The following is a 26,796-nucleotide window of genomic DNA, read 5'->3' as shown; positions in this document are numbered from 1 at the left end:
TTTTTTTTTTTATATGTGGGTCACCACCTCAGCATGGCTGCCAATGAGTGGTGTAGGTCCACGTCTGGGAACTGAACCCAGGCTGCCAAAGCAGAGCATGCCAAACTTAACCACTAGGCCACAGGGCCAGCCCCTAGATGCTTTCTTGATGAACACATACCAAGTTCTCTACCTGAAACTGATGTGTATGTTTCATAACACATAATTCTTCCTCTACAATCTGTAACCTAAGGAAGCTTTAGTCTTGGGTACAATAATGGAATTCATCCAAATTGAAAATGGGAATGTAAGTGAACATACTTTGCAGCTGCCCTGAGTTCTACAACATTTCTTGTCTTTCCACTTCCATCGTTGAATGTTGTCTTATTTCCTATTGTTAGAAGTCCATTTTTAGTAGAGAAGTCAGGGAAACATCTCTGGAGAACTGTAAAAATAAATTAAAATTATGGTAATCACTTTTCTATTTCTTCCTACATGATGTCCCTTTCTCAAGCTTTCTGTTATTTATAAGCAAATTCTTGTTAGATGATGTGTAAATTGCTCAATATATATAATTGCCCATTACTCGATGATCAGAAGATTTTCTGATTGTTCTAAAACTGACAAGTAAATATGATCACAAGCTGAAGCTATGTTCTAAATTTGTTGATTATTTTATACGTGATCTATTCATCAATTAGCCATAAATAAAAACACAGCACAGGTTTTAGAAGAGGAATACTAATAACATCTCTCTCATGGTAAACACATTTTAACAAAAAGGCTACATTTACTTGTATGACTGGATGAGTTTAGTTTTGTTATTAAAAAAAAATCTGAGATACCCCTTGAGGGAAACTTTGAAAAATGGAGATTAGTGAATAATTCCTTGGGAAATGAAAACCAACTCAAACTTTAGGCTACGGCTAAGGCAACTGAATTTTTATTCATAAAGTCTTAATAATTTGTCTCTCTTCCAGCTTTCTCATTGACATGGTTTTTCAGAGGGGGGGGAAATGGAAATTCTAAAGTTATCAAAAATGGCCCAAACTTTGTACATTAGCATAGTGTCTGAGAAGAGTTAACTCACCGTTCAAACTTCTATGTGTTTATTTTGTTTAAATAGAATGCTTGCCTCTCTACAAATCTGTATTACTAAAAATATTTTAAAATCCCAATTTTACATGAAGAAGGAAGAGAAATCAGAACCGGATCATTTTTATATTTTTTCTTACTTGAAGTATCACAGATTTGCATGGGTTCATAAAAAGTTTGAAAATATTAAAGCAGTTGATATAGGGGAAGAAGAAATAAGCCTTTGGAAAGCCTTTCCTGACTTTCCTTGCTTAAAATGATCTCTTGTCTACCCACCTCCAACTTCTGTCGCCTTGAGAACATGGCCGTTTCCTTCAGCATCCTCCCTATCTTTCTCCTGCTCTTCTCTGGCTAATTTGATGTGGTAGTCTCCATTTGCTGCTTCTATTCCCTCTCAATCCAATCATATTTCTGCCCCCACTACTCCACGGAAATTGTCCTCCCAGTGATCCCAAAGAACTCCAAATTGCCAAAACCTCCAAATATTTTTTTAGTCTTCATCCTGCTTGAACCTATTACCTAGCACAGTGCTTGGTACACAGTGGAACTCAGCCAATATTTGCTGTTGAATGAGTTGACTTTCTTGAGTCTTTGCATGGTAGACAACACTGCATTTGAAACTCTCTTCCCTTGGCTTACGTGCCTAAACTCTCTCCTGCCCTGCCTTCTGTCTTTCTCTGCATGCTTCACTTTCCACTCCTTAAATACAACTGTTCCCACTGACAGAATCCCCCAACTTGTTGTACGTGTTATTTCTGGGTAATCTCACCCAATCTGTAAGCTTCAATTGCTAAATATCCTCACTCCATATTTGAAAAGTAGAGAAACATGAAGGAAGATACAAAACTATATATAGCCATACCACTCACAATGAGCTATGTTAACATTTTGGTAAATTTCCTTCCAATCTTTCTTCAACAAGAAATTTTTTTTTTTTAATTTTTGAGTCATAACCATACAGCACATGCAGTGTTTTTTCTCGTTTCTTTCTTTTAATATTGCTTATTTCCTTCTATAAACTCTTTCATGAGTGAATTTAATTAGCTGCATACTATTCCATTAAGTACTATACTTAATCCTCTGTTGGGGGAATACAAGTTGGTTGCAAAGTCTACCTTAATATCTCCTTCACCAGACTGTGAGGGCCTGTGCCCTACTCCTTTTTGTATCCCCAATGTACATTTTATATTGTGTGATTTAGCCAAACTGCCCTCATAAGGGCAGGGACAATGTCTTATACTTTTATCCCTATTACATCTTCAGTGACTAATGATTCATTTTTACCTTTTTGCATAAAAATTGGTAACATTGTTCTTGGCTACAGACACTTGTTATCCAGAGCTTCCTGGTAAAATGCAGTTGCTTGTGGGACCTACACCTTTGCTTTGGGGTCTTTAATGACCCAGAGAAGAGTGACAGGAGCATGCAAGACATTGAGTTTGGTGCCAGCTACTTCAATGGTAACAACTGTTTACTTAAACTGATGACTATTGCCTCTCTTCCTTTTTGTTTTTTTTTTTGGAGGAAGATTAGCCCTGAGCTAACATCTGCCACCAATCCTTCTCTTTTTCCTGAGGAAGATTGGCCCTGAGCTAACATCTGTGCCCATCTTCCTCTACTTTATATGTGGGATGCCTGCCACAGTGTGGCTTGATAAGCGGTGCTAGGTCCGTGCTTTGGATCTGAACCAGTGAACCCTGGGCCGCCGAGGTGGAGCACACAAACTTAGCTGCTATGCCATCGGGCTTGCCCCACCTCTTTTCCATTTTAAAAGAAATATTTAGTCATTGTAGAAAAATGGAGAAATAGAAAAAAGAAGAAAGAAAAGAGAAAATGTCCATAATTTTGCCACCTCCAAAACAATCACTTAACATTTTGGCATATTTTTTTCCAATCTTTTTCTTTGAATAGCTTTTGTTTTTGTTTAATTTAATTTATACATGCTTGTCATTATAATGCATACAGCATTTTATTTAACATAATAACATATACACGATACTTATATTTAATAATTCTAAAATATTTCATTTAGTGACTACGTCATAACTGATTTCAGCATTCTCTTGCTTTTGGACATTAGAGTGTTTCCTTTTCCTTTTTTTGTTTTTGTGGTTCTTTTGAATAACATCGTGATGGACATCTTTATGTAACGCTTTTGCTTCGTAGTTGGGATTATATCCTTAAGAAAGGAAAGTGAGTGATTATTTCATTTTCCTCTAAAAAGAGTTAAAGTTTATATAAACTTTAAAGTTTATAAAATTTTAAAGAAATAAAATATTGATTCATTTAGGAGACATAAATACTTCAAATTTCAAAATAAAAAGACAAGTGCACGTCCCACCCTCACTCCTCAGGTGATTTCTGAACAAACCTTGTGGCTGAGCTCAGAGGCGGGTATGTAAGAGTGTGTGCCTATGTGCGCTCACAGAACACCAAATGAGCAATCTGATTGGGCTTTGAAAAGTCAATTTTCAGTCTTTTTTGTGTGGATGCAACAAAACCGAAAAACTGACCAAGCTCCACTGAAGAGAGCCCTGGCTGGAGTAGGGAGAATGGGCTCTAGCATCAGCTTTCTTCCTAATGAACTCTGGGACCGGGGGCCACCCATTGGACTGTCCTTGGCCTTAGTTTCATCAATTGTGAAATAAAGGACCTGAATTAAAGAATTCTTGCTGGATTCTGTGTTTCTAAGCTAAAATAATAACCACTTACAGGGTCTGCTTGGAAAAATCGCTGTTGGACAATCATCATCCAGCAGAAGTTGCGTGAAAGCCTAAAATGCAAGGAACAGCATGTTAGCATCTCAAAGGCTATGCGAGGACGACTTTTCCTCTCTGTATAAAAATTTTGTCCTTTAAAAATTTAACTCCATAATAATCTCATTATTCCAAATTTCTACCCCATTAAGAGTAATTATAACGTTATCACACATACATGTGTTTTAAAAAATTTTTATTTATTTGTTTAATTATGATTATTGTTATTTTTGAGGAAGATTACCCCTGAGCTAACATCTGCCACCAATCCTCCTCTTTTTGCTGAGGAAGACTGGCCTGAGCTAACAGCTGTACCCATCTTCCTCCGCTTTATATGTGGGACGCCTACCACAGCATGGATTGACAAGCTGTGTGTAGGTCCGCACCCGGGATCCGAACCTGCAAACCCAGGGCCGCCAAAGTGGAACATAAGAGTTTAACCGCTGCACCACTGGACTGGCCCCCACACATACTTGTTTGACAAATGCTCTTAACTGTCCTAATTGTAATTTAGTTGAATCAACAACAATAAAACCAGACCTGCTGAGACCAAGGCACACCTTTGAAGGTGTGTGTCTTTGTCTTAGCTACATCCTGAGTCTCTAATTCTTTCTTTTTTCTGGAAAAACAGCACCTTTAATTTAGAAACCATTACTGCTACTTAGCATAATGAGGCTTTAGAATTTCTCTTATAAATCTCAAACTAGGGTAGGGTCTGGCAATTTTTTGAATGGATAATTTTCAAACTGTCTTTGGAAGTAAAGTTCTACTTGTTACTAAGTAGCCATGGAGCTTTATCACCATATTAATCAAAGGGTGACTGCAAATGACATTAGTTCCTAGCTCATGACAGCAAAAAATCCATACAGGTAGAGAATTTGTTGGCGTCAGGGAATAGTTGAAGATAATTTTCCAGACTTAACAGTCTTGCATAACACCCAAGTCTATAAAATGACATGCTGTAAATGGTGTGTGTTTTTTTTTGCGTGTACATGTGCATTTGTGTTTTAACGGAATGGTACCTTTAGAAATTATTTCCTAGAAGATTTAGGAGCTTATCCAGTTACAAATGCTCACGTTGCACTTGAGATAGAAACAAAAGCTAAATTCTTCTCTAGTTTTAAACTTAAACACAAATACCTTCACGGGCTTAGCAGAAGCTGCCTTGCAGAACTGACTGTAGTATGACCAGTAGTTTTCACGGGTTCTGTACATAAAGTACATTTCCATGTAGGTTAAAAACTTTTCTGGGCACTTGGAGACGCAGATCTGTGAAGAAAAGGAAGACGGTGGTGGCAACGGAATTGAGTTGAACAAACCAAGGAAGTATCTACAAGGCTAGATTTCTAAATTATCCACCACAATAAAGAGGAAAGCACCAATTTCCATCTAAGAAACTTAAATCAATTTTCCAATCTTACTGTAACAATGAAATTTCCTGTACTAATCACCAATCTCTACTCCTTGACCTTTGATGTTGATGTTCTGTGAAAACAATAAGATGCTGTATAATGATGGACTTATTTTTAACTTCTGATATAGAGATACTTGTAGATCCACATGCAGCTCTGAGAAATAACAAATTCCACAATATCTTTCATCCCATGGAAATAAGTTGCATACTATAGTGCAATATCACAACCAGGAAACTGATATTGTTACGATCCACTAACCTTACTCAGATTTCACGAGTTTTACAAGTGCTTGTGTACGTGTGTGCGCAGTTCTATTCAATTTTATCACATGTAAATTTGTGCAACTACCACACAATGATGGACTTTTAATAAAATATTCTCTTTTGATTTTCTAAATTACTAGATAAGAGTATAATGCAAGATTAATCTTTCCTGTGTAGTTTATGCATTTTCAGTGCCAGTGAATTTTCAACAATTCTCAAAACATAATTGGGGTTGTATTACCATAACAAACTAACAAAATTAGTGCTATTTGCGGCAATCAATCATTATTATAGTCTTTTAGCAACACCAGTCAAATGTGGGCAGAGAGGTCACCGATGCAATTATTTTACATTAATGAACTTTGGGGGCCTATTAATGCCAGACCAGATCACTGTGCTAGTCCCCAGAGCCGCTGTGGAGTGACTGAAATCCAATTAGTAACTCCACAGAGAGAAGCAGAATCAGGGACGATGCGCTCTCTTGGTTTCGCTTTTGTTTGAAATAAAATAACAAAGGTGGCATTAAGCCATGAGTGTTGCAGTCAATCCTTACACATTCTCTTCTCCACCTTCAATTCCTCCTCATGAAAGGCTTTTCAGCTCTGCCTGTTTCATCTCCCTTCTGTACTTTGGTCACTATTCTAACTGGCCAGATTCTAGCTCAACCCATGTTGGCAGCTGGGTGAAAACACTGCTGCTGATCTGACATCTTGTTCCCATCCTTTGGGCCATGTTTCTGCTGCACACAAGGACATTTGGTGTTGACCCCACAGCTAAGCTATTAGATGGATAACTAAATGGATCCCTCAAATCTCACAGTTAATATTGTTTTGTAGTGGCAGCAGTCCAATTTCTTCTGGACGTTTTTTTCAAAAGGTTGGCACCTGAGTTAACATCTGTTGCCAATCTTTTTTTTTTCTTCTTCTTCTTCCCAAAGTCCCCCAGTACATAGTTGTATATTCTAGTCGTAGGTCCTTCTGGTTGTGCCATGTGGGATACACCTCAGCATGGCTTGATGAGCGGTGCCACGTCTGCACCCAGGATCTGAACAGGCGAAACCCTGGACCACCAAAGTGGAACAAGCAAACTTAACCACTTGGCCATGGGGCTGGCCCCTCTTCTGGAAGTTTTTGACAAGGTAAAGAACCCTTCTTCACATTCACACATCCATATGTATTTTCTCTTTCTCAGTCTCTCGTATACACTTGTGAACACACACACAATCACATACACACACTCACATACCTCTAGAGGAAATATTGGAAGTTCCACAGTTTGTATCTTTCTACAAAAGCTGAGAAACTGTCTAGGGACATTCACAGCATCCAACACACTCACATTTTGGGGGAGAAGGCTAAGGTTAACATCAATGCAGATGTCAAAAGTTCACTCATTGGAGCTAAGCTGGATAAACCATCAACATATTAGGAGACACTTTATAGACTTTTAGGCCTTCACAGTTTGCTTATCTGACTTTGAAAGATAACTGAACTAGTTCCCCTATTGGATACATTTAAGTGGATTTATAAAAGTGAATACTAAAAGAACTAATGCTTTCACAGGCTCTAAATGATGGCAGGAACTACTGAGTTGGGACCATGGTGATTTCTGTATTTATAATACACACATATACAATGTGTACTACACATAAATGTGCTGTGTATGCAACATGTAAAAGAAAGTAATTTAAATGGTAAAAAGTGATTTGTTAGAGAATCACATCAAATTTCATTCCAGACACAAATGAGCTGTTAAAAAACAATATAGCAACTGCTCTTTATTCTCTCTCTCTATAAGACCAATTTGTTCAGTTCAAATAGGGAGCTGATTAGTAGCAATCAAGATATAATTAGCCAAAAATGAAGGTTGCATTGAGGTTGGGTATCCTAATTCATCACAGTCTGTCCTTTAAATGTTTGTGACACATGTCTGGACCATGCTGGCAGTTAACAAAAAGCATAATGCATAAAAAATATGGCTTGGATCAGTAGAAACACTATTGCCTGGCAGACCAAAAGCAAGTCTGCATTATCAGCGGCTAAAATATATTCGCACTCAATTCTGATTCTTTGTGTAACCACAAAGGAGCACGTTGAATGTAGTTCTTCATCATTATTTTTACATCTTCAGTTCATATAGGTTTAACACTCTAATGCAAACTAAGATTTGGTAAGTGGAAGAGAATTACATTGAAGGTTAAAACACCACATTTCCTATGAAGAAAGGACGATACAGTAAATAATTTATGAAATGTAATAAAAAAGCATAATGTGCAAGGATTTTTTTTTTTGTTTCATCATGGGAAAGATGAATTTAGTATAGTGAAAAAATTCCTAGGCTGGGAGTAGGCAGCTATTAATTTACTCATTAACTCAACAAATATTTACTGATCACCTACTCTGAACCTGTTCTAGGCACGGAGGACACAGTAGGGAACAAAATAAGTAAAAACCCTTGCTCTCAAGCAGTTTGCCTTCTATAGGGGGAGACCAGTAACAACAAATAGGTAAAATTGTTTGTTATAAGATGGTAATAAATGCTGTGGAGAAAAATAAGGTTAAGGAGAAGGATCCAAGATGGCGGCGTGAGTAGTCCTCTTTGTCTCTCCCCCTTCGAATCCACAACAAATTGGACATTCATCGCTTAACAAAGGATATCCATACAGCATCTTGGGACGCCTGAGAGACCCACGCGGCTATACATCGGAAGGCGGACGGACTTCCCTCCGGGAGGAGGTGAAGATAGGGGGAAATTCTCTGACCCGACCCTCGAACAGCCTAGAACTGCAAGCAGCTTTCTTCCAGTGGACACCCCCAGAGCATCGGCACACACCTAGGGCAGGAGGGAGTGCACACCAGAGGAGCGATGGTGGAAACAGGTGACCAGAACCCTACCTAAGCCCCCCGCAATTACACCTAAACCCAGAGGGAAGCTTCAGAGTTGCACACCTGAGTCCGCGGGGAGAGCCTCTGCCCGCCATTGGCGGGGAGGCCCTGCCTGGTGTCCACAGCGCCCAGAGGGTCCCAGAGAGAATCCCAAGCAGTGCGGCAGCCCACCAGCTGCCGCCGCCCGCCCCACTGACTGCCAGGCAGGGCATGGGATTGCAGGAGATCTCCTCGGAGAGGACTGGGGCTGGGCGGAGCTCCAGTGGCTGCCGCTGCTTGCCCCACTGACTGCTGGGTGGGGCTCGGGACTGCCGGAGATCTCCTGGGAGAGGACTGGGGCTGGGTGGTCCTCCAGCAACTGGCTCCGCGGACTGGGGGGGATACTTCAGAGTTCTGCCCCGGCAGCAGGCAAAGTCCCTACCTGCCATTAGCAGAGAGGCCCTGCCCAGCATCCACAACACCAGGAGGGTCCCAGAGAGGAAAGTACCAGGCAGGGCAGCAGCCGGCCAGCTGCCACTGAAATCAAGTTCTCCAGCTATCCCCCAGACAGGGCAAAGGGCTCCCCGAGATCCTGGGGGAGAGGACTGGGGCTGGGTGGAACTCCAGTGACCTGGTTCCGTAGCCTAGGGGGAAACCCTACAGCCTCACAGCAGCCTCAGTGAAAGCCTCTGCACACCACTAATAGCACCCATCTGGCAGCCACAAGGCTAGAAGACCTCGGGACAAAAGTAGCATAGCTAGGTGAGCTGACCACAGACTGCAGAAGATGCCAATAGCTCTGCTGTGACCCATAGTGGACAAGTGAGATTTTGTGGGTGCCGACAGTGACGGAGCTGCAAATATAAGTGATCCTGCCCCTGGCCGCTGGAAAAGCCCATAACACTGCTGCAGACCCCAAGGAGGGAGCACGTCTAGGTGGTCTGCAACAGTAGGCACCAGCAGCCTGAAGCCCCCCCCGCACCGTGACGGCCCCCACAGCTGAAGAGGGAACCCACAGGACCACTGTGTCTACGAGGAGGGGCCCAGGCCCAGCTAGCAACAGCTGATAGGGTTCCTGGTTGGTGCAGTATAAACAGCTGCTCCCCCACCACACCAGCAGAAACAAGTGGAAGGAGTAACTAAACTCTATCTCTATGCGGAGGCACAAATCTACAACACCAAGCAATATGAAAAAATATATTAAATCTCCAGAACAGAAGGAAAATAACAAATACACAGAAAACAATCCCAAAGAAAGTGAAATATGTAACCTAAATGACAATGACTTCAAAACAGCCATCATTAAAAAACTCAATGAGTTAAAAGAGAATTCAGATAGACAACTCAACGAGTTCAAGAGCTATGTCACAGAAGAGTTCGATACTATAAAGAAGAACCAAACAGAAATACTGGAAATGAAGAACACAATAGAGGAGATTAAGAAAAATCTAGATGCTCTGAACAGTAGGGCCGATAATATGGAGGAAAGAATTAGCAATTTGGAAGATAGGAATATAGAAGTGCTGCAGGCAGAGGAGGAGAAAGAAGCAAGACTAAAAAGAAATGAAGAAACTCTTTGAGAATTATCAGACACAATTAGGAGATGCAACGTAAGGATTATAGGTATACCAGAGGGAGAAGAGAGGGAGAAGGGGGCAGAAAGCCTATTCAAAGAAATAATGGCTGAGAACTTCCCAAACCTGGTGAGAGAGATGGATCTTCAGGTGACAGAAGCCAATAGATCCCCAAACTCTATCAATGCAAGAAGACCAACACCACGGCATATAGTAGTGAAGCTAGCAAAAGTCAACGACAAGGAGAAAATACTAAGGACAGCCAGGCAAAAGAAACTAACCTACAAAGGAACCCCCATCAGACTATCAGCAGATTTCTCAGCAGAAACTTTACAGGCTAGAAGAGAGTGGAATGATATATTCAAAAATCTGAAGGACAAAAACCTACAGCTGAGAATTCTCTACCCAGTGAAAATATCCTTCAAATACGATGGAGAAATAAAAACTTTCCCAGATAAACAAAAATTAAGGGAGTTCATTGCCACAAAACCTCCTCTTCAGGAAATGCTCAGGAAAACCCTCATTCCTGAAAAATTAAAAAAAGGAAAGGGCCTACAAAACCAAGAGCAAAGGAGATAAGTAGAAGGACAACAACAGAGAGTAGCAGCTCTACATCAGAACAGATTAAACCATGGGACGAGAAACAAAGGAAATTGAAGAAAACCAGAAAACAAGACATAAAATGGCAGTGGTAGGCCCCCACATCTCAATAATCACTCTGAATGCAAATGGACTGAACTCCCCAATCAAAAGACACAGAGTGGCAGGATGGATCAAAGAATAAGACCCAACGATACGCTGCCTCCAGGAAACACACCTCAACCCCAAAGACAAACACAGACTCAGAGTGAAGGGATGGAGAACAATGCTCCAAGCTAATAATGAACAAAAGAAAGCAGGTGTCGCTATACTAATATCAGACAAAGTAGACTTCAAAGCAAAACAGATAAAGAAAGACAAAGAGGGACAGTATATAATGATAAAAGGGACTCTCCACTAAGAAGACATAACACTTATAAATATATACGCACCCAACACAGGAGCACCAAAATATGTAAAGCAACTCTTAACAGAACTAAAAGAAGACATCAACAACAATACAATAATAGTAGGGGACCTCAACACACCATTAACACCAATGGACAGAACATCCAGACAGAAAATCAACAAGGAAATTATAGAATTAAATGAAAAAGTAGACCAGATGGACTTAATAGATATATATAGAACACTTCATCCAAAAACAGCAGGTTACACATTCTTCTCAAGTGCACATGGAACATTCTCAAGGATAGACCATATTTTGGGAAACAAAGCAAGCATCAATAAATACAAGAGAGTTGAAATAATATCAAGCATCTTTTCTGATCATAATGCTATGAAACTAGAAATAAACTACAAGAATAAAGCAGAGAAAGGTGCAAAAATGTGAGACTAAACAACACACTTCTAAACAAACAATGGATTATTGAAGAAATTAAAGAAGAAATCAAGCATTATCTGGAGACAAATGAAAATGAGAACACAACATACCAAATCATTTGGGATGCAGCAAAAGCAGTCCTAAGAGGGAAATTCATTGCAATACAGGCTCACCTCACTAAACAAGAAAAAGCTCACATAAGCAACCTCAAACGACACCTAACAGAATTAGAAAAAGAAGAACAAACAAAGCCCAGAGTCAGCAGAAGGAGGGAAATAATAAAAATAAGAGCAGAAATAAATGATATTGAAACAAAAAAGACAGTAGAAAGGATCAATGAAACAAAGAATTGATTCTTCGAAAAATTAACAAAATCAACAAACCCTTAGCCAGACTCACCAAGAAAAGAAGAGAGAAATCTCAAATAAATAAAATTAGAAATGAGAGAGGAGAAATCACAACAGATACCAATGAAGTACAAGCGATCATAAGAGAATACTATGAAAAACTATATGCCAACAAATTGAACAACCTAGAAGAAATGGACAAATTCCTAGACTCCTACAACCTCCCCAAACTTAATCAAGAAGAAATGGAGAATCTGAATAGGCCAATCACAAGTAAAGAAATAGAAACACTAATCAAAAACCTCCCCAAAAATAAGAGTCCAGGACCAGACGGCTTCTCTGGAGAATTCTACCAAACATTCAAAGAAGATTTAATACCTATCCTTCTCAAACTATTCCAGAAAATGAGGAAGATGGAGTACTCCCTAAGACATTCTATGAAGACAACATCACTCTGATCCCCACACCTGGCAAGGACAATACAAAGAAGGAGAACTACAGACCGATATCACTGATGAACATAGATGCAAAAGTCCTCAACAAAATTCTGGCAAACCAAATACAGCAATACATCAAAAAGATTATACACCATGATCAAGTGGGATTTATACCAGGGACACAGGGATGGTTCACCATCCACAAGTCAATCAATGTGATACATTACATTAACAAATTGAGAAACAAAAACCACATGATCATCTCAATAGATGCAGAGAAATCATTCGACAAGATCCAACATCCATTTATGATAAAAACCCTCAATAAAATGGGTATAGAAGGAAAGTACCTCAACATAATAAAGGCCATATATGACAAACCCACTGCCAACATCATACTCAATGGACAAAAACTGGAAGCCATCCCTCTGAGGACAGGAACAAGACAAGGGTGCCCACTTTCACCACTCCTATTCAACATAGTACTGGAGGTGTTGGCCAGAGCAATTTGACAGGAAAAAGAAATAAAAGGAATCCAAATAGGTAGTGAAGAAGTGAAACTCTTGCTGTTTGCAGATGACATGATCTTATATATAGAAAACCCCAAAGAATCCACAGAAAAACTATTAGAAACAATCAACAACTACAGCAAAGTAGCAGGGTATAAAATCAACATGCATAAATCAGTAGCATTTCTATACACTAACAATGAACTAACAGAAAAAGAACTCAAGAACTCAATCCCATTCACAATCGCAACAAAAAGAATAAAATATCTTGGGATAAATTTAACCAAGGAAGTGAAGGATTTATAGAATGAAAACTACAAGACTTTCTTGAAAGAAATTGATGACGACATAAAGAGATGGAAAGACATTCCATGCACATGGATTGGAAGAATAAACATAGTTAAAATGTCCATACTACCTAAAGCAATCTACAGATTCAACACTATTCCAATCAGAATCCCAAGGACATTCTTTACAGAAATTGAACAAAGAATCCTAAAATTCATATGGGGCAATAAAAGACTGTGAATTGCTAAAACAATCCTGAGTAAGAAAAACAAAGCCGGAGGAATCACAATCCCCAATTTCAAAACATACTACAAAGCTACAGTGATCAAAATAGCATGGTACTGGTACAAAAACAGGTCCACAGATCAATGGAACAGAATTGAAAGCCCAGAGATAAAACCACACATCTACAGACAGCTAATCTTCGACAAAGGAGCGGAGGGCCTACATTGGAGAAAAGAAAGTCTCTTCAACAAATGGTGCTGGGAAAACTGGACAGCCACATGCAAAAGATTGAAAATTGACCATTCTTTTTCACCACACACCAAAATAAACTCAAAATGGATCAAAGACCTAAAGATTAGGCCTGAAACAATAAGTCTTCTAGAAGAGAATATAGGCAGTACACTCTTTGACATCAGTTTCAAAAGAATCTTTTCGGACACTATAACTCCTCAGTTGAGGGAAACAATAGAAAGAATAAACAAATGGGGTTTCATCAGACTAAAGAGCTTCTTCGAGGCAAGGGAAAACAGGATTGAAACAAAAAAACAGCCCACTAATTGGGAAAAAATATTTACAAGCCACTTATCCGACAAAGGGTTAATCTCCATAATATACAAAGAACTCACACAGCTTAACAACAAAAAAACAAACAACCCGATCAAAAAATGGGCAGAGGACATGGACAGACATTTCTCCAAAGAAGATATAAGGATGGCCAATAGACACATGAAAAGATGTTCATCATCGCTAATCATCAGGGAAATGCAAATCAAAACTACACTAAGATATCACCTTACACCTGTTAGATTGGCAATAACATCCAAAACCAAGAGCAACAAATGTTGGAGAGGTTGTGGAGAAAAAGGAACCCTCATACACTGTTGGTAGGAATGCAAACTAGTGCAGCCACTATGGAAAACAATATGGAGATTTCTCAAAAAGTTAAAAATAGAAATACCTTATGACCCAGCCATCCCACTACTGGGTATCTATCCTAAGAATCTGAAATCAGAAATCCCAAGAGTCCTTTGCACCCCTATGTTCATCGCAGCATTATTTACAATAGCCAAGATGTGGAACCAACCTAAATGGCCAGAAACTGATGATTGGATAAAGAAGATATGGTATATATACACAATGGAATACTACTCAGCCATAAAAAAGGACAAAATTGCTCCATTCGCAGCAACATGGATGGACCTCGAGGGTATTATGTTAAGCAAAATAAGCCAGACAGAGAAAGACGAACTCTATATGACTCCACTCATAGGTGGAAGATAACATATAGACAAGGAGAACTGATCGGTGGTTACCAGGGAAAAGGGGGGATGGGGGGAGGGCACAAAGGGGGAAGTGGTGTACCCACAACAAGACTAACAATAATGTACAACTGAAATCTCACAAGGCTGTAATCTATCATAATCTTAATTAAAAAAAAAATAAGGTTAAAAGGAGGCAGGAGGATGAAAGGTAGCCGGGTGGGATTCCAATTTTAAATACACAGCCAAGGAAGGCCTCACAACAGCCACATGCAAAAGAATGAAAGAAGACCATTATCTTACATCACACACAAAAGTTAACTCAAAATGGATTAAAGACTTGAATGCAGGCCCGAAACAATAAAACTCCTAGAAGAAAACATAGGCAGTATGGTCTTTGACATCTGTCTTAGCAGCATATTTTCAAGTACCATGTCTGACCAGGCAAGAGAAACAAAAGAAAAAATAAACAAATGGGACTACATCAAACTGAAAAGCTTCTGCATAGCAGAGGAAACCATCAACAAAACAAAAAGACAACCTAACCAATGGGTCAAGATATTTTCAAATCAAATATCTGATAAGAGATTAATATTCAAAATATATAAAGAACTCATACTTCTCAGAAACAAAGAAACAACAACCCAATTAAAAAATGGGCAAAAGATCTGAACAGACATTTTTCCAAAGAAGATATACAAATGTCCAACAAGCACGTGAAAAGATGTTCAACATCACTAATTATTAGGGAAATGTAAATCAAAACTATGATGGGATTCACCTCATGCCCATCAGAATGGCTGTAATTAACAAGACAAGAAATAAGTGTTGGAGAGGATGTGGAGAAAAGGGAACTCTCATATACTGCTGATGAGAATGTAAACTGGTGCAGCAATTATTGAAAATAGTATGGAGATCCCTCAAAAAACTAAAAATAGCACTACTATATGATTTAGCTATTCCACTGCTGGGTATTTATCCAAAGAATACAAAATACAAATGTTTTTAAAGATGTATGGACCCCTATGTTCATTGCAGCATTATTCACAATAGCCAAGATTTGGAATCAACCTAAGTACCCATCAAAGGATGAATGGATAAAGAAGATGTGGTATATACATATACAATGGAATATTACTTAGCTATAAAAAAAAGATGAAATCTTGCCATTTGCAACAACATGGATGGAGCTGGAGGGTATTATGCTAAGTGAAATAAGTCAGATGGAGAAAGTCAAATACTGTATGATCTCACTCATAAGTAGAAGATAACAACAACAACAACAACAACAACAAATACAGAGATTGGATTGGTGATTACCAGAGGGGAAGTAGGAAGGGAAAAGGGTGAAAGAGGAGACAGGGTACATGTGTATGGCGATGGATGGTAGTTGGTCTTTTGGTGGTGAACATGATGTAGTCTACACAGAAATAAAAATATAATCATGTACACAAGAATTTTATGTAATGTTATAAACCAATGTTACTTCAATTTAAAAGAAAAAAGGAAAACAAGAAAGGCCTCACAAAATAAAGGTAAAATTTGAAGAAAGACTTGAGGAAGACTAGTGATCAAGCATAGTCCTCTGGAGAAAGAGTACTCCAGGCAGGGAGAAGATCAAAGTCTAAGGCTCTCAGGTGGGAGATTTCCCAGATTCTGTGAAGACGACAGATGTTTAGTATGACCTGAGTGCAGTGAGCCCAGGAAGAGTAACAGCAGGTGCAGTCAGAGAGTTGGGAAAACAGTGAAGGACCTTGTAAGCCATTGTTAGAACTTTGGCTTTGAATCTGAGTAATTTGGGAAGCTATTGGTGGGGTTGAGCAAAGAGGGGCATAATGCGACTTATATTTAACAAGATCACACTAGGTGTTGGGTGGAAAAGAGAACATAAGGAGTGGGAGGCAGGGGCAAGTATAGAGGCAGAGAGACCAGTCAGGAGGTCATTAAACTAATCTAGAAAAAAGATGATGCTTCCTTGAATAAAAGGAAGAGATAGTGAGAAGTAATTTGGTTCAGGGTGAATTCTGAATGGAGACCAGAAAATTTGCTGACAGCTCAAATGAGTGTGAGACAAAGAGAGGAATCAAGGATGACTCCATGGTATTTGGAGCTGGTCTTAATTGAAAGACGATTCATTGGAGCGTTGGAGGGATTGAGATGATCAGACAGTGGGATATTTGAAATTGAGATTACAAAGGGTGGTAATTATTGGTACTGACAAAGTAAAGGATTTGACCTTGGAATGGGTGGCTGTGGTAGAAAACAAGGTATTGTAGTAGAGATGGTCACAGAACTAAGATGCCAATATCCCAAGTTGGCTTTAGTCTCAGCAGGAAATAGGTATCAAAAGTCTTTGAGAGAGATGAGGAAGAAAGATAGGAAGCAGATTTATGAACAAGATCTAGGGAAGATCTTTGAGTGTAGTTTACTACACACGGAACCAGCAAGAGGCAAGTAAGTCAGAAACCTACTAAGTTTTTGAGGTAATTGTACTGCCGAAGAATTCATGAACTAACCTGAAAGGCCTTTGACTGTTAAAAAAATCTTTGAGGTGCTAAACTTGAACAACAGGAAGTGAGCTGCAAAGCTATATGGCCCCCAAGAGGGCATATTTCCAATGCTCAGCAATGGCATGGCCTGATGCTAAAAGACAGGAAGTAACCTCTCAGGTGGTCCAGCAAATAACCATAGTATGCCATGCATAAGCAAGTTCCTCTCAGAGAACACAATCCAGGTGGAATAAAGGACTATTCTCCAATGCCATGCATCAGAGACCGCTGTGCATTTACTACTTCTCCCTTTCTGAACAAGAGTTTGTTTTCTAATTCTCCAAGCCCCATTCCTCATTGTGCATTTAGTGTCAAGACCTACCTGATGGAGAGACTGTGAGTCACCCATAGATCTTGGACTTCGGGGTAAAGACAGAACTACATGGGACTCTGGGTTGTCTCCCTCGGGAAGAAGGGTGTTCTGGATGACAGAGGGGTAGACTATGGAAGACACAATTAACTGCCCATTGAAGTTTGTGCCTCTCGTTCCACTTGTTCCATGGTACAGAAGAGGCTGCTCAGCCCACACCTACCTTGCTTGATTCTTTCCTTCTTGCATCTAGGTGAACGTATAAGACTATTGTGTCTATGGCATGCAAGTAGAAATGCAACATGTGACACTTCTGAGCCAAGGCTTCTAAGAGGAGGAGTGCCTTATTCATCCTCTCTGTTCCCTTCTGGCACCTGGATGCAGATGATGAGGAGGATTAAGGGATGGCAGAGCCACCAGATGAAAGGAGCCTGGAGGAGGGTCTCCCACTGACCAGAAACACCAGCCTCATACAGTTATATGGCCAAAAGTAAACTTTCTTGGGTTAAGTCACCGAAAAACTAGGGTTTTTTAGCTACAGTAACTAACTTTACTTTTCCCAAAACTGATACTGAGAAAAATATCTCCACTTCTCTGGACTGTGGTTTTTTCATTTATAAAAATAGTTGGTTGGACAAGATAATCACTGCGATTCCTTAGAGATATTAAAATAATTAATTCCTCCTTAGTTTTGATTGTATGTGAAGAAACATGAGCTCACACTTATGTCTTTCCATCTTCCATAAATTCATCATTAACCACACACACACACAAAGAGAACTCAAATGAAATTTTGAATTCTTTCATTCAAGAATGTTCAAAATTTCTAACAACACTAGTGAAGCACTTTTTACCTTACCTGTGTGGTAGGGCACTGTAGGTTTACCAGCAAGGAGGGACTGGTACAGCTGAACAGGTTAAAGTAAAACAAAATGGTCTTGTTCCTGTTAAGAAAACAACATAAAACAATTTTTTTTAGTGACTGTGGAAATGTTCTGTATCATTTCAGACCCTGTACATTTTTAATATAACATGACCTTTAAAAATTGGCTTCATTTTCTCTAGACAGCTGCAATATATTCCCCAACTCCCCTTTAAGCTCCCTAACATTTAAAGCACCTTTTTATAATAGTAAAAAGTTGAAATAATCAAACTGTCCATCAACAGAGGATTGGTTAAATAAAGAATTATACATCCATAAAATGGAAGACTACATTGCCATTGAAAATAATGTTGAAGAAAGTGTTTAATGGATGGAGAAATTTACACTACATTAATTTTAGGAAGCAAGTTGCTGAAGAGTAGTAAAACATGATTTGATTTTAATTTTGCAAAAACAGGTATAATATATGCAGAAATGAATTATTATATCTGAATGGTGGAATTATATTTGTTTAGTTAATTTTTTGTATCTTTGTGGATTTGTTAAAATAAACATGTATTACTTTGGTAATCTGATAAAAAGATAAATAAATTGAGCGATATTTTCTCCCTGTTCAAAATTATGGTCAGTGGCGTAGTAACGGGACAGGAAATTGAGATTCAGAACAGAATCACAGCTTGCCAAATGGCAGAGTAATACTGCACTGAATGCTAGTAATCAGAGAAAACGGAAGAAAAAGGAGGAAGTGAGAGAAGACTAGAAAGTGGAAGGGGAAGGCAGGGAAAGAAAGAAAAGGGAGAGAAGTTCCTTGTCCTGTGTTCTTCAGCAGGAAGGGGTTACAGGGAGCTGATGGTGTGACCCATGCGCGTCCTAGTCATATCTGAATAGTAAATGGGTACAGGGAGAAATTCCTTCTCTGCCTCTTCCAGCTTCTGGTGGCTGCTGGCCTTCCACGGCTTGTGGTCGCAGCACTGCAAACGGTCACACTGCCTCCCCTTTTCGGTTTGCGTCGGTCCTCTCTCTGAGTCTCTCTCATAAGGACGCTTGTGATTTCATTTAGTGCTTTCCTGTATAATTGAGGATAATGTCACCATCTCAAGATCATTGATTACATCTGCAAAGACCCCTTTTCCACGGACAAGAGAGCTTCACATATTGAGGTATGTGGAGTAACTATTCAAGTTCAAAACGGATTCAGTTTGAACTAAAAAGCCTGACTTATGGCCTATCAAACATACATTGTACATCTGCTTAACCATCAAAGTAAAGAATGCACTGTCTTAAAATAAGAATGCATACTTCCCCTCCTCCGCCCTATTGGTATAACACTTGGATTAGTCCCCTTCCTTACATCATGGTCACATTGGTCTGCTAAATTGCAACTGAATACCTCTTTGAAATTTTGATGAAAGTGTACCCTGGGTATAATATGTAGTGAACTCAAGACAAGTGGTTGTCCAACTTTAGCATGCATCAGTAAAACTTGGAGCGTTTGTTGAAAATAGCGATTCCTGACTCTTTCTCAACCCTTGAGATCCCAAATCTCAGGATACAAGGCCTAAGAATTCACGTTTTTTCCCTATGCTCTGCAGTAGATTCAGATACAAGTGGTCTATAAACCACACCTTAAGAGAACATAGTCCTAAACATTCCAGAGGAATGTTGCCAGCACCTCGTCAAATCCCCAACTAATTAATAAGACCACATACGTAGCATACAATGTATAAGAGGTGGTTGAGTAATATTTTTCCTAGTGACTCAGAATCACCAAGTAGGATCTAACTCTCCGCAAAGAATGTGGGCTAGATCCTTGCATCACTTCTACCCCTTCCTGGCCCTGTCCCTGCCCCTGTGGATTGGAGACAGTGGAGTTGGTGGATATGATGATCACAGTCAAGAAGATTTTCCCTCCTCTTCTCATTAAAAGATTATCTCTTCCCAATTCCACATTACAGAAGACTCTGAGAGAATCTCATTTTCCAGTTGGACCCCTCTTGTGTTGTAGACTTACTAGTCAGCCCTCTGTGCCCATTTTAGCAGGGAGAAATGAGACCCAAAGAGACCACAAGAGAGTTGAAAAAAGCCAATGGGGCAGAAAGAGGGCAGCATTGAAACAACCTGTCATGAGAGGATGTGGAGTCAAGTAAATGAGCTCGCATCTCCTTGATGGTACTTCATCTGATAACAAGAGACTGAGGGTAAATCACTGGGGATGGAGAGAAAGCAATTTGGAGGAAGGCAAGCCAAAGCTGATCTCTCAAATCAGAAGACTATTCAGTGAAAACTTCCGCAGAGAATTTCTACTTGTCTACCATGAGAGAGCCAGCCTTTGGACGCTTACCCCAAAGAAAGTGTTGATAGCTAGTCTGTTATGTCTTAGCTGCAGCAGCAAACAACAATATGGGACTAGGGCAGTGGCCAGGAAAGTAACAGACACTCCTTGTCCTTCCATCCCTCACAACACAAAGAAAGACCTAGAGCCAGAAGAGAGGGAAGAGAGGGGAAATAGCAGACCAGGCCCTCTCTCCCGCTCTAAGTGCCACAGCAGAGTTCAGACCTGAGCTGGGGGATCGGAAGAAATGAAATTTGAATCTTAAATTGGACTACACTGAACTTTACAACAACAGAAAGCATTTGGAAAGCTATGGAATCTACCTGAGATGTCAAAGTGAGAAGAAGAGAGATTTGAAAGAACAGTGTTAAGGGCAATGATAGGGGGAAAATAAACTCATTTCATGTTAGTAATCCCATCGAGTTCAGATGGCTCAAGAATCTGGTTATAAATTCACACAAAATACGCGCAAGCCTTCTTCACAATTCCACAAGAGTCAGCCTGGCTCTTTCACTATCCGTGCAACGATATCATCCACACAGTCTTATGGTGCATGTGATTCAAATATGTACCTAAGCAAATGGATAAATTATTGCATGCCATGGATCATTGGAGTCCCTTAGGAGCAGTTAAAACTGAATGGTAAATCAGTAAGTGTCAAGAGTCCCCCATAGGTAAAATTGATTTATAAACTGCAAAATGCTACATAAACTCAAGTTATTCACCAGATTATGCTATCCTCAGGGGTAAGGTTTAAACATTATTCATCTTTATAACCCTACCTTGCCAATACTTAGCCTTAGCACTTGGCCCATTCTATGGTACTTATTAAATGTTGTAGAATGAATGAGACCAATTCCAGAATAGATTTTTTTCAAAATCTGAGAATCCTCCTTAGTTTTTCAGTACGAATATGTAGTCATTCTACCACAATCTCTGATATCCTTAAACTTCAGTGGATCTCAGCTTCTTTAGGTACAAAGTAGATGACCATGGTTGCAGTTGAGCACTTCTGTGAGAGGGACCAAGGAAGTAACTCATCATTTAACTTGAATTGTTATTTCCACCAAGAAACAACAAAATACAAGCAACTGCAAATTACTAGTTCGAGATGGTGTGCTGTGAACTTAAGCCTATCTCTCTTCTTTCCTGAGACCCATGGAAAGAAAATACTAAGAGTACAATAAGGAATAAACTTCACCATACTAGCCTAGGGTGTGGAGAAGGGCATCTGCTCACAATTGCACAAGAGAGTTCAACAATTTCTGGAAGATGGAGAACATATGAAATCGTGTTGAGTGATGAATGCACCAGAGAGGGGCTACGAAAAGGGTGGGATATAATTTGCCTGTTATAAATTATGAGACATAGTGGACTCAGAGCTGAGAATGAGAAATGTGGCCAAAATGATAAGATTAATTGCAGGTTTATATACAGATCTACAGTGCAAAGCAGCACCTCTGCGCTTTTCCCATACCCTACACTTAGAATTTCAGCATCCAGGAAAAACAGACAAAAACAGAGGCCTCTTTTGTTCAATGAACCTTCTGGGGATAGCAACGGCTCTTGTGGGATTTGGTACCCCTGCTTACAAACTTTCATATTCTGGCATTTTGAAAGCCCATGCCTGACAGCCAGCTTCCCATCAATTCATGCTGTAGTGAAATCTGACAGCCAACACAGCCCCATCCCCCGTACAGGGCAAAGGCTTCCCGGAAAATTGAGCTTCAAACACAGCAGCTGAGAAAATTCACAGAGGTGTACCTGGTTCTTCTTTCTTTAGTAAGAATGGATAATCAAGTAGTGTCAGGAATGTAAGAGGAATCAGGACATGAAAGAAAAAGACTAAGGTAAACAAACAAATACTGGTGCTGGATGAAATAAAAATAATTCAGGGCATAGGAGGGTCATTTTAAAAAAAACCAATAGTTCCATGGTAATTCAAACAGATTATCCACAAAATAAAAATACTATGCTATTAGAAAGGAATAATTTAGAGCACCAGAGGGCTTTTAGAGATTAAAAATATGATTGCCAAAATAAAAAAAAATCAAAATAAGAACTGAAAAAAATTGAGAAAATCTCCTAGAAAATAGAATAAAGTCATAGATGGAAAACATAAGAAAAAAAAGAGGTATTGAGACTAATCCAGGAGGTCCAGGGTATGATAACAGAGTTTCAAAAAGAGAACCAATAAAATGGAAAGAAAGAAAATAGCAAAGAAACAACTGATGATAATTTTCCAGAGCTGATAAGAGTCATAGTTCTTCAGAATTAAAGGATCCACTGAAGACTGAACAAGAAGAGTAACAATTTAAAAAGACGTACTTTGAAATGTGAGATTTCAGAACACCAAGAAGAAAGAAATGATTTTAAATGCTTTCCAAGAGGAAGAGGTCACCACTAGGTGTGTGAACAGACTGGCATTAGACATACTGGATGCCAAAAACAATGGAACAATGTCTTCAAATTTCGACAAGAATTGTCTTTCAAGCTACAATTCTATCGCTAGGCCACCAACTCTAAAGACGGAAAAGAAAACGTTTCCAGGGACTCAGCAAATTTCCTTCCTGTGCTTCCTTTTCTTAGGAAGATAATCGAGAATGTTCTCCATCAAAACAAGAGGGTCAAAAAAGAAAGAAGACAACTTGAGATACAGGAAACAGGGCATGGAATACCCTTATATTTGTTTGGTTATCTGAAATTAAAACTTAAGCAGGCATTCTGTGTTTTATTTGCTAAATCTGGCAACTCTAGAAGCAAGATCCAATCTAATGAGGTGGAAAAGTCCCAGAACCAAAGCTGTGCAGTAGGCCTAAAGTAAAACAGGTTCTGAGTGGAACAAACGGACAGAAGCTCTGTGAGACAGGTCTTGAGAGACAAGGGGGCCTCCAAAAAACAGTGTGATTGGGATGCTATGAAAACTTGTGGTCCTCATAAAGGCTATTCAATTAAAAAAACTTGCTGGCAAACAAAAGATTGTACAAGACTGTCATTGCCCTATGTTAAAGCAAACAAAAATGTGGGATGATGCTAAGCTGTTAATAAAGTGAAAGATTTGACTTTGAGATCAGTGACACAGTAGAGGTGAAAATGTAATGGCCTGGCAGTGAATAAGGTTACATAGCTATAACAAAGTAAAAGTCTTTTGCTTCCAACTTCTAGAATCAACCCACCAATAGAACATGAAAGATTCTGTTGAAGCTGCAGAACTGAACCTTATAATGAATTTGATCATCTAAGGGGTGGATCCAGGGGCAGGCCCAGTGGTGTAGTGGTTAAGTTCCCATGTCCCACTTCAGCAGCCTGGGGTTTGCAAGGTTGGATGCCGGGCACAGACCCACACACCACTCATCAAGCCATGCTGTGGTGGCATACCACATACAAAATATACAAAATATAGATGTTAACTCAGTGACAATCTTCCTCAAGCAAAAAGAGGAAGATTGGCAATGGATGTTAGCTCAGGGCCAATCTTCCTCACCAAAAAAACAAATAAATAAAAATAAAGGGTAGATACAAGAAGTGGAAGGTAGATGGAAAAGAAAGATGGAAAGTGGGTTTCATTCCAGGGATGCAGGGATGTTTCAACATCCGCAAATCTGTCAACGTCATATACCACATTAACAAAATGAAGAATAAATATCACATGATCATCTCAATAGATGCAGAGAAAGCGTTTGGCAAGATACAGCATCAATTTATGATAAAAACTCTAAATAAAATGGGTATAGAAGGAAAATACCTCAACATAATAAAGGCCGTAAATGACAAACCCACAGCTAATATCATTCTCAATGGAGAAAAACTGAAAGCTGTCCCTCTAAGAACAGGAACCAGATAAGGATGCCCACTGTCACCACTCTTATTTAATACAGTATTGGAAGTCTTAGCCAGAGCAATCAGGCAAGAAAAAGAAATAAAAGTGATGCACATTGAAAGAGAAGAATTGAAACTGTCACTCTTTGCAGATGACATGATTTTTTAAAATTTTTTTTTCCTTTTTTTCCCAAAGCCCCCCCAGTACATAGTTTATGTTTTTAGTTGTGGGTCCTTCTATTTGTGGCACGTGGGATGCTGCCTCAGCATGGCCTGACGAGCGGTGTCATGTCCATGCCCAGGATCAAAACCGGCGAAACCCTGGGCTGCCGAAGTGGAGTGTGTGAACCCAATCACTCGGCCATGGGGCCAGCCCCATTTTTTAAATTTTTAAAATTTTTTAACATGATTTTATATATAGTAAACCCTAAAGAATCCACTAAAAAGCTTTTAGAAATAATAAATGAATACAGTCAAGTCGCAGGATAAAAAAATCAACGTACAAAGATTGGTTGTGTTTCTATACACTAACAACAAAGTAGCAGAAAGAGAAATTAAGACTACAATCCCATTTAAATTGCAATAAAAAGAATAAAATACCTAAGAATAAACTTAACCAAAGAGGTGAAAGATCTGTACACCAAAAACTATAAAACATTGTTGAAAGAAATCGAAGAAGACACAAAGAAATGGAAAGATATTCCATGCTCTTGGATTGGAAGAATTAACACTGTTAAAATGTCCATACTTCCTAAAGCAATCTACAGATTCAACGCAATCCCTACCAAAGTTCCAACAACATTTTTCACGGAAATAGAACAAAGAATCCTAAAATCTATATGGAACAACAGCCAAAGGATTACAAAGCTGGAGGTATTACACTCCCTGATTTCAAAATACATTACAAAGCCATAGTAACCAAAACAGCATGGTACTGGCACAAAAACAGAAACACAGATCAATGGAACAGAATTGAGAGCCCAGAAATAAACCCACACATTTATGGACAGCTATATTCGACAAGGGAGCCAAGAGCATACAACGGAGAAAAGAGTCTCTTCAACAAATGGTGGTGGGAAAACTGGACAGCCACATGCAAAAGAATGACAGTAGACCACTACCTTACACCATGCACAAAAATCAACTCAAAATGGATTAAAGACTTGGATGTAGGACCTGAAACCATGAACATTCTAGAAGAAAACATAGGCAGTACGCTCTTTGACATCAGTCTTAGCAGCACGTTTTCAAGTACCATGTCTGACTGGGCAAGGGAAGCAAAAGAAAAAATGAACAAATGGGACTACATCAAACTAAAAAGCTTCTGCACAGCAAAGGAAACAATCAACAAATGAAAAGACAATCTAACAATTAGGAGAAGATGTTTGCAAACCACATATCAGATAAGGGGTTAATATACAAAATATACAAAGAACTCATACATCTCAACAACAAAAAAACCAACAACCTAATTAAAAAATGGGTAAAAGATCTGAACAGAGATTTCTCCAACAGACATATGAAAAGACTCTCAACATCATTAGCTGTCAGGGAAATGCAAATCAAAACTACAATGAGATATCACCTCACTCCAGTCAGAATGGCTATAATTAACAAGACAGGAAACAAGAAGTGCTGGAGAGGATGTGGAGAGAAGGGAACGCTTGTACACTGCTGGTGGGAGTACAAACTGGTGCAGCCACTATGGAAAGCAGTATGGAGTATCCTCATAAAATTAAGACTGGATCTACCATGTGATCCAGCTATCCCACTGCTGGGTATTTATCCAAAGAACTTGAGAACACAAATGCGTAAAGATACATGCCCCGCTATGTTCACTGCAGCATTATTCACAATAGCCAAGACTTGGAAGCAACAGAGATGCCCATCAAGGGACGAATGGATAAAGAAAATGTGGTATTTATATACAATGGACTACTACTCAGCCATAAGAAATGATGAAACCCAGCCATTTGTGACAACATGGATGGTTCTTGAGGGTATTATGCTAAGTGAAATAAGTCAGAGGAAGAAAGTCAAATACCATACGATCTCACTCATAAGTAGAAGATAAAAACAATGACAAACACACACATAGCAATGGAAATTGGATTGGTGGTTACCATAGGGGAAGGGAGGCAGGGGGGCAAAAGGAGTGATTAGGCTCACATGTGAGGTGATGGACAATAATTAGTTTTTGGGTAATGAACATGATGTAATCTACACAGAATCTGAGATATATTATGGTGTACATCTGAAAGCTATATAATGTTATAATCCAATGTTACTGCAATAAAAAGAAAAATTAAAAGGTCTGGCCCGGTGACGCAGCGGTTAAGTGCGCACGTTCCGCTGGCTGCCCGGGGTTTGCCGGTTCAGATCCCGGGTGCAGACTTGGCACCACTTGGCAAGCCATGCTGTGGTAGGCATCCCACATATAAAGTGGAGGAAGATACGCACGGATATTAG

The 26,796-nt window shown here is 39.4% G+C and overlaps 1 protein-coding gene across 10 annotated transcripts in view; it reads right to left on the bottom strand.

The window, feature by feature from the left end:
* Positions 1-26,796, bottom strand: part of SLC44A5 (solute carrier family 44 member 5) — a 316,589-nt gene that overhangs the window by 34,273 nt on the left and 255,520 nt on the right. For all 10 annotated transcript variants that reach the window (XM_023641846.2, XM_070267486.1, XM_070267482.1 and 7 more), the window contains 4 exons: positions 18,153-18,237; positions 4,971-5,099; positions 3,787-3,847; positions 301-424 (listed from right to left, as the gene is read on the bottom strand). In XM_023641846.2, the coding sequence (XP_023497614.2) occupies positions 301-424; positions 3,787-3,847; positions 4,971-5,099; positions 18,153-18,237 (399 nt within the window). The remainder of the gene's footprint in view (positions 1-300; positions 425-3,786; positions 3,848-4,970; positions 5,100-18,152; positions 18,238-26,796) is intronic.

The sequence above is a fragment of the Equus caballus genome, chromosome 5 (genome assembly GCF_041296265.1).
Source record: "Equus caballus isolate H_3958 breed thoroughbred chromosome 5, TB-T2T, whole genome shotgun sequence".
NCBI lineage: Eukaryota > Metazoa > Chordata > Mammalia > Perissodactyla > Equidae > Equus > Equus caballus.
Note: the sequence above shows the minus strand (reverse complement) of the source record. Positions and strands in the feature narration are given on the sequence as shown.